General features: G+C 44.9%; 2 protein-coding genes across 6 annotated transcripts in view; one reads left to right on the forward strand and one right to left on the reverse strand.

The window, feature by feature from the left end:
- Positions 1-570: 570 nt before the first annotated feature.
- Positions 571-3,641, reverse strand: C4H16orf90 (chromosome 4 C16orf90 homolog). Of its 3 annotated transcripts, none has more exons than XM_038325275.1 (3): positions 3,462-3,641; positions 1,577-1,930; positions 571-1,072 (listed from the first exon to the last, which is right to left on the reverse strand). In XM_038325275.1, the coding sequence occupies exons 1-3, from the start codon at positions 3,523-3,525 to the stop codon at positions 915-917; spliced, it is 576 nt and encodes a 191-aa protein (XP_038181203.1). In that variant the 5' UTR covers positions 3,526-3,641; the 3' UTR covers positions 571-914. The 3 variants fall into 3 exon arrangements, with proteins under 3 accessions (XP_038181203.1, XP_038181205.1, XP_038181204.1); XM_038325277.1 differs by having other exon boundaries at positions 3,511-3,623; XM_038325276.1 differs by having other exon boundaries at positions 3,449-3,599.
- A 123-nt stretch (positions 3,642-3,764) lies between these two features.
- The window catches only part of Cluap1 (clusterin associated protein 1), a 35,255-nt gene continuing 25,786 nt past the window's right edge, over positions 3,765-13,233 (forward strand). Inside the window, exons 1-5 of one of the 3 annotated variants that reach the window (XM_038326430.1) lie at positions 3,800-3,899; positions 4,878-5,010; positions 7,600-7,711; positions 9,861-9,945; positions 11,216-11,395. In XM_038326430.1, coding sequence (XP_038182358.1) covers positions 4,920-5,010; positions 7,600-7,711; positions 9,861-9,945; positions 11,216-11,395 — 468 coding nt within the window. In that variant the 5' untranslated portion in view covers positions 3,800-3,899; positions 4,878-4,919. Of the gene's footprint in view, positions 3,900-4,877; positions 5,011-7,471; positions 7,494-7,599; positions 7,712-9,860; positions 9,946-11,215; positions 11,396-13,233 lie in introns of those variants that run through there. The other 2 variants (XM_038326431.1, XM_038326432.1) reach the window with 2 other exon arrangements.

A 13,233-nucleotide genomic window follows, 5' to 3' on the forward strand; every position in this document is an offset into this window, starting at 1 on the left:
TGGAGGCCTTGGCTCTGCTCCCAACCAGAGTGAGCATGTCTCTGGTGGATGTTGAATGCTGTCTGGAACAATTTATGTGGAGGATAGTGCTGGCATTATTGGGAGGCTACAAAACATCCTCCAGGGCACAGAATGGGTCTGCAACAAAAACTTGATCCAGTCCCAAATGTTACTACCCAAAGCCATCAGCACATATGTACCTGAAGTCTAGTCCAGCCAGAAGAAGGCCCGTCCCGTGGCCATCCTGATGAGTTTCTATGGGGCCATAAATTCATCTAAACCCCTGGTGGGAGCAGTGTGGGGTCCAGGCCAACATGCCTGCCTTGGTTGGTCCCCTCCTGGTTCCCTCTTTAAACCAAACCCACATTTCATCCCTTTGTACCTGGAATGCCATGCCATGCCCTGTGTTCAGGCCCAATGAGACTTTGCCAGCTTTCAAGAGCTACCATGTTCAGCAGCTCCTCACCCATAGAGCCTCCCCAGACAGGCTCGTGACTCCATTACCCAGGAAAGCCCCCTTGAATGGATGCAGGGCGGCTTTGACTGGATTGACTTGATGACAGACAAGAATGCAGGCCTTGGCTTTTTACTGAGGGAAGACCTGAGGACTCCCTGGCTCTCAGGAACCAGATTCTCTGCTCAGCCTGGCCTCCCAGCTACACGTGGCTGACTGGAGTTTGGGCAGGCTGCAAGGGCATGGGCATGCTTCCATTTCTTCTGTCCCTCTCAAGGGACTTCCTCCTCCCTCCCTCATACTTTGCCCAGACTAGCCCAGGTCTGATGCTGGGCAGCTGTGGGGGCCATCTCAGTGGGAGGATAGCTGCTGGGACTGCACCCTTCCTCAGGAAACCTGGCCTCCGCCTCCTCCTCGGCCATCCTTCCCTTAATGTCCCCAGCCCTGGCACTTTGGATCCTTATGTCCTCTCCAAGGCCCCAGAGCGGGTTCTCTTGCACAAGGGACACATGGTCTCCTCCAAGGCTCTCCAGGACCTCTTGGGCCTGAGTCCCAAGCCCTCAGGGGGACCAGACTGGGAGGGGACACCCTTGGCTGGGTCCATGCTGGAACTGGAAGCTGAGGAAAAAGGAAAGAGAAGTCACTCAGAGGGACCCAAACTGAAACCCTACCTCGGTGTCCCTGGACCTTATAACCTTCAAGACAATTGAAGAGCTTGGTGCTACATCCTTGAACTAGTGGCGGGGGAGATGTCAGTGGGTCATGAACTCTTGTAAAATGAACTGAGGGAGAGTTGTCCAAGGTCCATCAAAATACAGAACAAGGATTAGAACCCAGATCTCTTAGTCCCAGATCTCTGCCTTACACCCCCATCCCAACGGGTTCCAGCTATGGTCCAGCTGCCTACTGCCACCCTGAGATTTCATAAGACTTAAGAATCAGTAGTGGGGCACACGGATAGAAAAATTCAACAAGATTTCGGTCCCTGGAGCAAGACATTACTTTAGTGTGTCCTAGCCACAGTGTCCTCTCCTGGCAAGAAGGCTGGAGAATGGAAGAGGCCCATCTGAGTTCCCTTGCATCTTTCCCTCGTGTCTCCAGTCCTTCCTTAACAGAGCTCACCTGTATTTCCCAGGTTGTCCCTGGGCAGTTGGGCTTCCAGAAGGGTTGAGCAATGGCTGTTACCTGGACCCAGGGTCCCCTGTGGCAGAGACAGGGGCCAGGCCGAGCCTTCAGGCCGTGGCAGGCTGCCCCCAGCCATGAGCCGGCCTAGCCAGTGGCTTCCACATTGACCAGCAGGCTGCATGTGGCCTGGCAGGTAGAGAGCCAAGCTCCGGAGGTGACGCAATCGGAAGTTCTTGGGCTTGCTTGCCTGGGCACCAGGGCCTTGCTGCTGCTGGGCCCCCAGCCCTCCCTCATAGATGTTGGGTGGTGTATCAGGGTGGCTGGGGCGTCCTGGGGCCCAACTCACTCCATCTGCAGGAGAGAGAGCAGGAGGGTGGTGGCCAGTGGGGCCAGCATCTGGGTAAAAAGATGCAAGTACCAGCTTCTATGATAGACCCCACTCCCAGGCTATCCAGCCTCAGATCCTGTCTATGCCCATTTTTCCTGTTTGCTCCCCTAGGGGCCTAAGAAGCCCAGGACTTTGGCACTGAGATCTCTTTCAGCACTTCAAGCCCTTTTTTTGTGTGCCCTCTACCCTAGAAAGAGTATGCTGGTGCCAATATAAGCAAAGTGGGTAAAAGAGGGCATGAGTGGCCCAGTCATACAGCCTAGAATGGGAGTTACTCCCCTCCCAAGCATGCATGTCCCTGGGATCTCCCCAGTAGCTTTGGGCCCAGGTTAAGACAGAATGGCATCTCTGCTATTGCTTCTCCCTGCAGCCAGGCACCTTCTCTTATTCGAAGCTCAGAGAATGCACAGACCAAGGCTTCCATGGAGGGCCAGTATGGTGGGGGAGGAGTGGCCAGGCCTTGTGTGCAGCAGGGCCTGCTCTCCCCTGCCTAGGGGCTGGGTCTGCAGGTCTCCCATGGCAACTGGCTCTTATGATGTCACAGTAAAGACTAGTCTTCTTGGCCCCCTTAGTTTGGGAGAGAATGAATGGTGTCAGGTCAGGGGCAGGGTGGGAGGAGGGCATGGGGATGGGTTAGAAACCTAGGGTAAATTCACTGCTCCTCAATTTCAGAGGAAGACACATTTAAAAAAAATTAACTTTGGCATGCTGAGAACTCATTGTGTGGGGTGATCTTTAGGGAGCTTCAGCTTCCTCATCTGTCATTCGGAGAAAGAGGATTTAAGATACAAAGCTGGAGAGATCTGAATCACACTGAAAAGGTGGTTCCAGGTGACCCTTGTCCAGCTGTCCATTTTCTCACAAGTTGTTAGACAGTGTGTAGATAATGCCATTTTTCCCCTAAGCATGTGGACAAACTGGAACTCTTGCCTTGGTGGTGGAAATATAAAACTACAACTAAATTTGGAATCAACTCAGTCACAAAACCATAACGTTTCATTATAGAAAATTTAGTTCTCTGTTTTACATTTTGGTTTATGGACCACTGTTTTTGTATATAGATAATAGTGGAGTTTCATTTATTTGCTGTGGATTTCTCATTGTTCCAAAACCATTTGTCCAAATGCATTGTCGCCTATGTTGGCCCTATTCCACACACTAAGTTCTCAAGCAGCTTACTCCTGGTCCCCACCACAATGTCCGGGTCAAGGGCACCTTTACGTTCTCCGCCTCCCCATCTTGGAGCTTTGCCTTCCTATTCTCCCACACTTCTTGGCCCAGCTCATCCCTTCTTTCCCCTGTCCTTCTTTATCGCGGTTGTCCCCAATTTGTAGCAGCCACCAGGGAGGATTCCCTGCAGAGCTCCGCACTGGGGCGTGATACACATCACTACTACTCCGATCTCAGAATTAACCAGTTTCCAGGACAACCTCTGGCTCATGGGTCTGGAAAATGATTTTCAGCCTGTAGTGAAGACTTACAAGCTGTACGTACACGAAATCTCTCCGGGTGCAGTTCTCGAATTCTGCGGAGGGTAGCGTACCTTCGTTCCCGTCATTCTGTGGCTACTTTATGCGTCTTTGACTGTGGGGTTTAGCTGTTTTTAACAAATATGAAGGAGACTCGGTCACATAAAGTGATAGTGCTCTCTATAGAAGTTAGTCAATGAGAGCCACAAAAGAACCGAAGCCAAAACTGCTTGATGAACGGTGAGAAGCGCCGCCTGCTGGTCTGTGGCGTGCGCGTGCGCGCGTGCGCGCGTGCGCCGCTTCGCTTCCTGTCTTGTTTGGCCCTGACGGCACGCTGTCCAAGTGCTCTGCAGGTTGCTATAGAGACCGGCGAGCCCTGGGCCTGCGAACTCCAAAGAGGCGAGCATCGTGCCCCGGTGGACTTTTGCTAACCAAACCGCCATGTCTTTCCGCGACCTCCGCAGTAAGGCTGTACCCGGCTTGCCCGTGGGCTTCCCAGAAACTCGGAGCTCCCCTGCTAGACCCCTGTCTGAGCCGTAGGCCCCAGACTAGCCAGGGACTGACGGACCTCTGCAGCACCTTTGCTAAGTTCTGCCCGTCACTGGCCGCGAGTGGCTAGAACACTTGGAATGTGTTTCGAGCGGCTGAAGAACTGAGTGTGTTTAATTTTTACCTCATTTTACCTCAGTTTGTCACAGCCACATTCGCAGCCGCATTAGAAAGGTCATAGAAAATGGAGACTTTTTTTTCTGTGTTAGAGTTTGTAGAAAGAAGCAATAAAGCCAGGGAGGTGACTGGATGGATGGCTATTGCTGCTAGTTTTTGTCTTGTTTTGTTTTATCGTCGTTAATTGTTGTTAATTTTTGGAAATTTTTTTAAACAATCTGTCATATACTGTTCTTTTTGTGAGCATTATGTTGTTTACTCCTAGTCACTTCCTGTGCCCTGAGTCCAGAGGTGAGGAAACAGGCAGCAACCGGTCAAAGTAATTTGGGCAAGAAATGGCTAGAGCGAGTGGCTTAGGCGTTTTGCATCCAGGTTGTCTGATCGCCAACACTGAGAACTTTGCCCGAGAGTGGGGAAGTGGGAAGACCGTTTATTAGGGTCAGGCTGTTGCAGTCCACTTGTTGTTTCTGTATCTAACTGCAAGTGGTCTAACTTCTCATGGTTTGCACAGCCGGAGAGAGTGGCAGGACTGTGTGACCTTGCCTCTCCCGGCGGCGGAGTAGCCGCTAGTATCTGGAGTGTCATGTCTTCTGGGGTCTGACGCTGTTCGAGACAGTGTCATGGCGGTCCCACGTAGTTTTTGATGAGGCCAGCACTTTGCTAGGGTCGTTGAAAAGCAATGTACTGAAAAAAGTATTCCGGGAGTATTTCAGAATGTTTATCTTAAATAAATACTGAATAGCTGTGTAATGGAGACTCTGTCCCCATCTAACAGTGGAGAATTGCTAGCTTCCCCTTAGCAGGAGAAAGTGTTTGGATGAAGCCTGACTGGAGGGGAAACTGCCACCTGTTCACCACCATCTTTCTCGTCCACCGTCTGGTGCAGTCCGCCCTGCTTTATCGTACAGGTAGCTTATTTGGAATTGTCAACAGGACGTTTTGAATAGCTGTGTTCAGGAAACATGCGTAGACATCGCACCACCAGGAAACTGTTCACAGCTCAGCATATTGTGGGAACTCAATATGAGATGTTGTTGTGTTCCTTTTGATTTGCCGAGACAGGGTTCTCTGTGTAACAAAAACCCTCATTGACTAGAACTTACTTTGTAAACCAGGTTAGCCTTGAACCCACAAAGATCCACCTGTCTCTGGTTGTGTTCCTTTCTTTTCAAGACGGTTTCTCTGTGTAGCCCTGGCTGTCCTGGAGCTCACTCTATAGACCAGGCTGTCCTGGAGCTCACTCTATTGACCAGGCTGTCCTGGAGCTCACTCTATAGACCAGGCTGTCCTGGAGCTCACTCTATTGACCAGGCTGGCTTTGAACTCACAAAGATCCACCTGCCTCTGCCTCCCGAGTGCTGGGATTAAAGGCGTGCCACGCCCGCTTTTGTTTTCTTCTGTTTTCTTTCAATCAGTGTAGCTTTTTTAGGTGCTTCCAACTTTACTAATTTTTACTGTTTACTAATATGTTTTTACAGTAAATATAAATACTGAAGATAGTTCAACCATTTTCTTAAAATTTTTGAAATTTATGTCATGAAAATACTATATGATCACTGAAAAGAATATATAATCTTGAACATTTTTTTCTCATGATGTTTTATGAGGCTAGGTAGTTTTTATTTTGTTGTTTGTTTTTAATTAGTTAACTAATTTTATTTCTTTTTACATACCAATCCCAGTTCCCCCTCCCTCTTCCTCTCCCACTTCCTCCTACACCACCCCCCATCTGCTGCTCAAGAGGGTAAGTCCTTCCCTGGGAAGTCAACTAAGTCTGTCCATCAACTCCTTGAGGCAGAACCAAGGTCCATCTCTTCCCTCCCCGGAGCCTGGGCTGAACAAGGTTTCTTTCTATAGAGAATGGGCTCCACATAGTCAGTTTATACATAGAGTTAGCTCCTGGTCCCACTTGCCTGTGGCCCCATATACTGCCCAAGCCATACCATTGTCACCTGTATTCAGGGGCCCTAATTCAATCCTATACAGGTTCCCCAGCTGTCAGTCCAGTCAGTGATCTCCCACTAGCTCAGGCCAGCTCATTCTGTGGGTTTCCCCATCATGGTCTTGACCCCTTTGCTCATATTTTCCCTCCTCCCTCACTTTGTGCTCTGGGAGCTCAGCCCAGTGGTTAGTTGTGGATCTCTGCATCTGCTTCCATCTGTTTCTTGAAGAGAGTTCTAGCTTCTCTTTTTTTCCAGTTTATTTATTTTTTATTAAAAATTAGTTCTAGCTTCTCTTATGGACTCTGTAGGCTGGTTATCCTTTGCTTTATGTCTGGTATCCACTTATGAGTGAGTACAAATTATATTTATCTTTCTGGGTCTGGGTTACCTCACTCAGGATGGTTTTTTCTAGTTCCATTTGCCTGCAAATTTAAAGATGTCATTGTTTTTTTACTGCTGTGTAGTACTCCATTGGGTAAATGTGCCACATTTTCTTTATCCATTCTTTGTTTGAGGGACATCTAGGTTGTTTACAGGTTTGGGCTGTTATGAATAATGCTGCTATGGGCATAGTTGAGCAAATGCCCTTGTGTGAGTGTGCCTCCTTTGGATATATGCCCAAAAGTAGTATTGCTGGATCATGAGGTAGATTGATTCCTAATTTTCTGAGAATTCGCCATACTGATTTCTACAGTGTCTGTACAAGCTTGCACTCCCACCAGCAATGCAGAAGTGTTCCCCTTACTCCACATGCTCTCCAGCATAAGCTGTCAATGGTGTTTTTTATCTTCGCCTTTCTGATCAGTGTAAGATGGTATCTCCGAGTTGTTTTGATTTGCATTTTCCTGATGGCTGAGGATGTCAAGCATTTCCTTAAGTGTCTTTCAGCTATTTGAGATTCTTCTGTTGAGAATTCTCTGTTTAGATCTGTACCCCATTTTTAAATTGGATTCTTGAGCATTTGTGTATTTTGGAGATCAGTCCTCTGTCAGATGGGGTTAGTGAAGATCTTTTCCCATTCTGTAGGCTGCCGTTTTGTCTTGTTGACTGTATCCTTTGCTTTACAGAAGCTTCTAAGTTTCAGGAGGTCCCATTTATTAATTGTTGCTCTCAGTGTCTGTGATACTGGGGTTATATTCAGGAAGTGGTCTCCCGTGTCCCATGCATTCAAGGTTACTTCCCACTTTCTCTTCAGTGAGGTTCAGTGTGGATGGATTTATGTTGAGGTCTTTGATCCATTTGGATAGTTTTCATTTTGGGTAGTAAAGAGGCAGATAACAAAAAGAAATGAAAGCCTCAACTAATCCCTAGACCCCGTTTCCCTGAAGAAAGTCTACTCCATTGGACTTAGGTGTTTTCCAGGTGATGGCTTAGGTACTGTCAGTTCGTGTCTCCCTGCCTGTCTTCTCACAGAGTTGATGGATTGGGCCCCTCAGGCTGCCACTAAGGTGGGAAGAACCAGTAAGAAGGGAAAGCAGAGACAATGAGATTAACTGCTTTCCAAAGAGCTGCCATCTGACAAGGACTGATGGAACTGTGTTTTATATTGGACAGATTTCACAGAGATGATGAGAGCCCTGGGATACCCACGACATATCTCTATGGAGAATTTCCGCTCACCCAACTTTGGGCTTGTCTCTGAAGTCCTCCTGTGGCTTGTGAAAAGGTGAGGGTGCACCTTATTCTTGTCTTAGCATGAATAGTGCTTTGTTTGTTGGCTAACTGGGAACCGTCATGATGCAAAAGGAAGAAATTAGTGCAATCCATGCAGGAGGGACTGAGTTGTAATTTGTGAAAAGTCATCAGAGCTGCCAGGCATGATACTGCAAGTATATATCTGTGAGTTCAGGGTCAGCCTGGGCTACATATCAAGTTCTGGGCCAGCCAGGGCTACATAGTGAGAAACCTTCTCTCAATTTTTAAAAACTGAAAGAAAGAAATCACCAGAGTTTAAAGAACATGGAGGGCTGTGATTATCCTTATTGGAGTGCTGGCATCGACTCCTCTTCAGCCCTCACCACACTGGCAGGGACTTTATACACTCGGGATACACTGCATTAAAGTACTGCAGGTGTGGCTGGAGAGCTGGCTCAGAGGTTAGGAGCTTGTGCTGGTCTTGAAGGGGACCTGAGTTTGATTCTCAGCATGCACGTTGTTTGGGGGTTTTTTGTTTTTCAAGACAGGGTTTCACTGTAGCTTTGGAGCCAGTCCTGGAACTAGCTCTTGTAGACCAGGCTGGCCTCAAACTCACAGAGATCCGCCTGCCTCTGCCTCCTGAGTGCTGGGATTAAAGGCGTGCACCACCACCGCCTGGCCTTCTTAGCACTCATGTTGGATGGCTTACACTGTGTGTAACTACAGCTATGGGAGGATCTCACACCTCTGACATCAGTGAGCACTGGTACTAATGTACACATGCTTACACACAGACCCCCACACACATAATTACAAATACAATATTAAAAATCTAAAGCAATAAATAATACAGACTTTTCGTTGTGTTAAAAGTCTTATGTGACAGAGAAACCCTGTAAAAAGTCTTATGTGATAAGGATTGGCAACATTTTGTGTTAAGAACCAGAGGGTAAATATTGTATATGTTGTTACACATAAAATTTAGTCTACATGAGATGCCTGTTGAATATTTTAGAGTTATAGGCAGTTGTAAGCCACCTGACATTGGTGCTAGGAACTGAAGGCAGGTCCTCTGGAAGAACAATATATGCTCTTTTTGTTGTTGTTGTTATTTTCGTTTTTGTTTTTTTGAGACTGGGTTTCTCAGTGTAACAGTCCTAGTTTCTAGACTACTAGGCCACCTCACCAGCCCCTCTTCTTTGCTTTTAAAATGTAAAAGCTATTCTTATCTCTCAGACTATACAACTACAGCTGAGGGTCACAAATCTTCTGAGCCCTGGTGAATTAGCAGTAAATAAGTAATTCCAACAACCCTGCCACTTCTAGAGTGAACTGTTTAGCCCTCGTGTCTGTCTTGGGCAAAAAGCTATTAGCCTGAGTCAAAATCTTGGTTATTTCATAAAAGTTGGAAGTTTGAGATAGACTTATTCTATAATCTGAGTCCCATATTTGTTTACTTATTCATTATCACTTTATTATTGTATCTGTATCACTTTATTGTTCCTTGTCCCCACTCTCATGTCATGGCACACATGTACCGGTGTGGAGATTGGAGGACGAGGCTGTTGAGTTGATTCTCTCCTTCCATCTTTATACAGGTTCTGGGGTTTGAACTCAGGTTTCTAGGCTTACACAGCAAACTCCTTTACCTGCTAAGTATGTGTGAATACATGTATGTATATGGGTTTACGCTAGCCACCACACGCATGTGGAGGTTAAAGAATTAGTTGGTTCTCCTCTTACACTATGTAAGTCCTGGAGATTGAATTCTGATTGCTAGGCTTGGTAGAAACCCTGTTTACCCACTAAGCCGTCTTGTGGTCTGCCACTTAATCTCATTCTTGAGTTGGAATTTGCTCCCTGAGTATTTTGTTTGCTCTTGAAGTTTTTGCTTAATCACATTGCCTTGGATGGGGCTTTGGTTGGAGCCTGGAAAACCTCATGTTAGCAATAATCATCTGCCTTCTCTTTAATGGGCCTTTTTTGTTTTGTTTGTTTAATGGCTTTGTTTTGGTTTGTTTTATTTTAGTTAGGGTTTCACTGTATAAGCCGGGCTGATTTGGAACTCACTGAGATCTACCTGCCTCTGCCTCTTGAGTGCTAAGATTGTAAGTGTGCACCACCACACCTGACTTTAAGGACTTTATATTGGATTGGCTCTTGCTTGTTTTTTCTGACAGATATGAGCCACAGACTGACATCCCTTCTGACATTGAGACCGAACAAGACCGAGTTTTCTTCATTAAAGCAATTGCCCAGTTCATGGTTAGTTTACAGTTATTTTATAGAATTATCAAATAAATTAGAAGAAGATGAATCTTATTTGGTACTGTTTTTTGAATTGAGTATCATATTTACTTTTTAAAACCATCCCACTGCCAGATTTCTGTGGAACCATTTCGCCAAAGTGTGTGTGTGTGTGTGTGTGTGTGTGTGTGTGTATGTGTGTGTGTTTCTTTGTTTTTTGACTCATTGCTTATATGGTTTTATTTGTTTATTTTGGGTTTTTGTTTTGTTGTTTGTTTGGTGTGTGTGTGTGTGTGTGTGTGTGTGTGTGTGTGTGTGTGTGTGCGCTTTGAAACAGGGTTTCTCTGTAACTTTGATGCCTGTCCTGGAACTCACTCTGTAGACCAGGCTGGCCTTGAACTCACCGAGATCTGCGTGCCTCTGTCTCCCGAGTGCTCGGATTAAAGGCATGCACCACCACCCCCAACTTGTTTATTTTGGGATAAGTAATATGTTTTATGCTTCATAAATTTTTAGATCACAAACTTATACAGAGTAAAATGACGCTCTGCCATGCCTACCCTAGGCTGAATTCCAGTCATAATAACCACTGTTTAAAACTGAGCCCAGAGTTTGCTTATGCATATTTAAACAAATCATAATAATATATACATATATTAATTATATTTAATTACATATAGGAGCAATAACAGTATACATATATTCCCATTAACTCGTGCTATGTAGCATCTTGCCTTCCTTATTTAGTAGTATATTTTGAAGAACTTTCCAATGCATATAGAATTTTCCTCTTTTGCTTGAGTTATTATTACTTACATGAGTATCTCACAATTATGTTATTTGTTTAGGTATTTACATAGTTTATAACATTTGCTGTTCAAAAGAATTCTGTAATAGCCTGTGCTTTTAATTTTAGTTGTGAGTTTGTGCTTAGAGTTAGTTATTAAAATTGAAATTACTGGGTCTAAGATACATGTGTTTGTAGTTTGGATGTCTTTATCACAATATGAGACATTTGCAGTGTGTTTTATCCTTAATCACTGAGTTGTTTCAGTTGGTGGCAGAGATATTTTCAAATTACCTACATGGGATTTGGACAGGGCCCTAACCTTTAAGTGGGTATGGTAGAACACCTTCTAATCCCATTGCTTAGATAAGACAGGAAGAAGTGAGAGCTCAAATCTAGCCTGAACATCTGGATAGTGAGTTTCAGGCCAGCCTGGGTTACATAGTAAGACCCTGTCTGAAGAAAAACAAACAGAACAGAACTTTGTCTGTCTCAAAACAGGCCACAAAGGCACATATAAAACTCAATACCAAGAAGCTTTATCAGGCAGATGGGTATGCCGTGAAAGAGCTGTTGAAGATCACATCCGTTCTTTACAATGCAATGAAGACCAAGGGTATGGAGGGCTCTAAAGTGGGAGAGGAAGACATCAGCAAGTTCAAGTTTGACCTTGGCTCTAAGGTAAGGATGGGGAAGTCTGCGCCTAGAGAGTGTTTTTGCTTAGAGTTGGAGGTACTCCTTTCCTTACTGGTGAACTCAGGGCGTTTCCATCTGTGGTAACAGTTTATTCTCATTAGTGTGGGGATGAAAGCAAAATCACAATAAATCTAGTTGTTTGAAAGCCTGATTTTATCAGATGGTGAGGATATAGGTATAAACAAAAAGTGACATCCTTGGAGGAGTCAACTGTGAACAACCATGATAAAATGTGGAAGATCTGAGGCAGTCAGCCGTGGAGAACAGCAGACCGGTGTGGGGTGGAGTGTGTGAGGGGCAGGGCTGTCAGAAACAGGGCCAGCCTTGGGGGTTCCCAGGGTGGATGTATCACAACCCGGAACAGAAGAACCAGGCTGCAGACAGGGCTCAAAGGGAAGGTCCACAGCGTAGCACAAACTGAGACTTTTTTTTATCCAAGGAGGTTAGGAAAAAAGATCCACCTCTTCTGAAGGTCTTCTTTATTCTCTCATGATGTTCCTGTCATGACATTCCATCTTCCTTTGTTCTCCACAGCTTAAATACCCAACAAAATCTTTCAAGCAATACAGGAGCCACACAAAAGGACACACTCCATTTCTTAAGTAAATGATTAAAAACAGAGTCACCCTACAACTCACTGCAGTAAATCTAAATATCTTGTCATGGAGCAAGGAAGTAGCATTTTTTTTTATTAATCAACTCTTTAATTGACAGGCTGCAAATTGCAGTGGTAAAGAAAGAAATCGATCATTTTGTTATCTGTCCAGAAAGGTGACCTTATAAGGAATTTTAAAGTCATTATAAACCCAACCTCTGAGGAGTCTAAGAAAAAATAAGGAAATTGTATACTGTATCCTATACTTCTGAGTGCATCAACATTTTGAACTAACATTCTGTGATCAAAGATCATAAAATGTCAGGCTTTCTTGGACTCAGAAAGTGCTGTTTAGACAGGGAGAGGTGTGTCATAAGTTCTTTAGTTTGGGCTCAGAATTATCATGGACCTTCAGTATCAGCTCAAATGCCAATCCCAAATCACAGCCCTTTCAATCTCAAATGTGCTTTCTGCCCTGTGTTCAGCCCTTGACCATAAAAAAGAAACTTGTAGCTTTTACTTGGGGTTATGAAGTCAAATCATTTTCTGTAGCCCTGGTCAGTTAGAAAATCTTTTCCCGAGATGTATCTGCATAAAAGCTGTTTCTGCTTCTAGACCTTGGTTAATTACTCAATGTCACCTGTGTGATTTCAGGACCTGACATTTTTATATATAAGAAAGCTAGTTGGCTGAACTTTGCATCTTCAGGTTACATACCCGTATCATAAAACTGAGGTTAGGAATTTTTGCAGAGAGTTCATTGTTGTCCTAGGTTATCAGACAGACCTAGCAAGGAAACCACATGCAGTAATTAGGTTGCTTTGCACTTTTAATCCTGGCTCAACAAATCAGACAGCTCATCTATATGTTCTTGTGAACTAGGTTGCTTTTCTGGGAATAGTTTATCTTAAAAGCCATTAGCAAGGCATCTGGTCTAATCTAAAGTTATCTTGAAGCTTTATATCAGGTAATAGAGCACAGCTATCTTGGCAGCTGGGGAAATACAACTGTTTTCCTAGTGTCAGCCTGAGCTGTGATCTAAAACAGCTCCTAAGGGGAACTTATAAACCCTGACTGTATAGCATTCTTTGTATTTATTACTGTTCTTCAGAACTATATATAAACTACCATTATTAATATCAGTTAGACAATACAGCTTAAAGACGAATCACCTTGACAACACGCAGATAAAAGTGCCCAGTAGATCGGCAGGTATTCCCTAGATGAA

The sequence above is a fragment of the Arvicola amphibius genome, chromosome 4, assembly GCF_903992535.2.
Source record: "Arvicola amphibius chromosome 4, mArvAmp1.2, whole genome shotgun sequence".
Classification (NCBI taxonomy): Eukaryota; Metazoa; Chordata; class Mammalia; order Rodentia; family Cricetidae; genus Arvicola; species Arvicola amphibius.

Bases quoted from the DNA above. Each gene is read 5' to 3' on its own strand.
- C4H16orf90 (XM_038325275.1), bottom strand. From the start codon at position 3,525: ATGACGGGAACGAAGGTACGCTACCCTCCGCAGAATTCGAGAACTGCA. The intron at 1,931-3,461 runs GTACGTACAGCT...TCTCTCCTGCAG, and splicing joins TGCACCCGGAGAGATTTCGT to ATGGAGTGAGTTGGGCCCCA. The intron at 1,073-1,576 runs GTGAGCTCTGTT...CTTTTTCCTCAG, and splicing joins GGACAACCTGGGAAATACAG to CTTCCAGTTCCAGCATGGAC.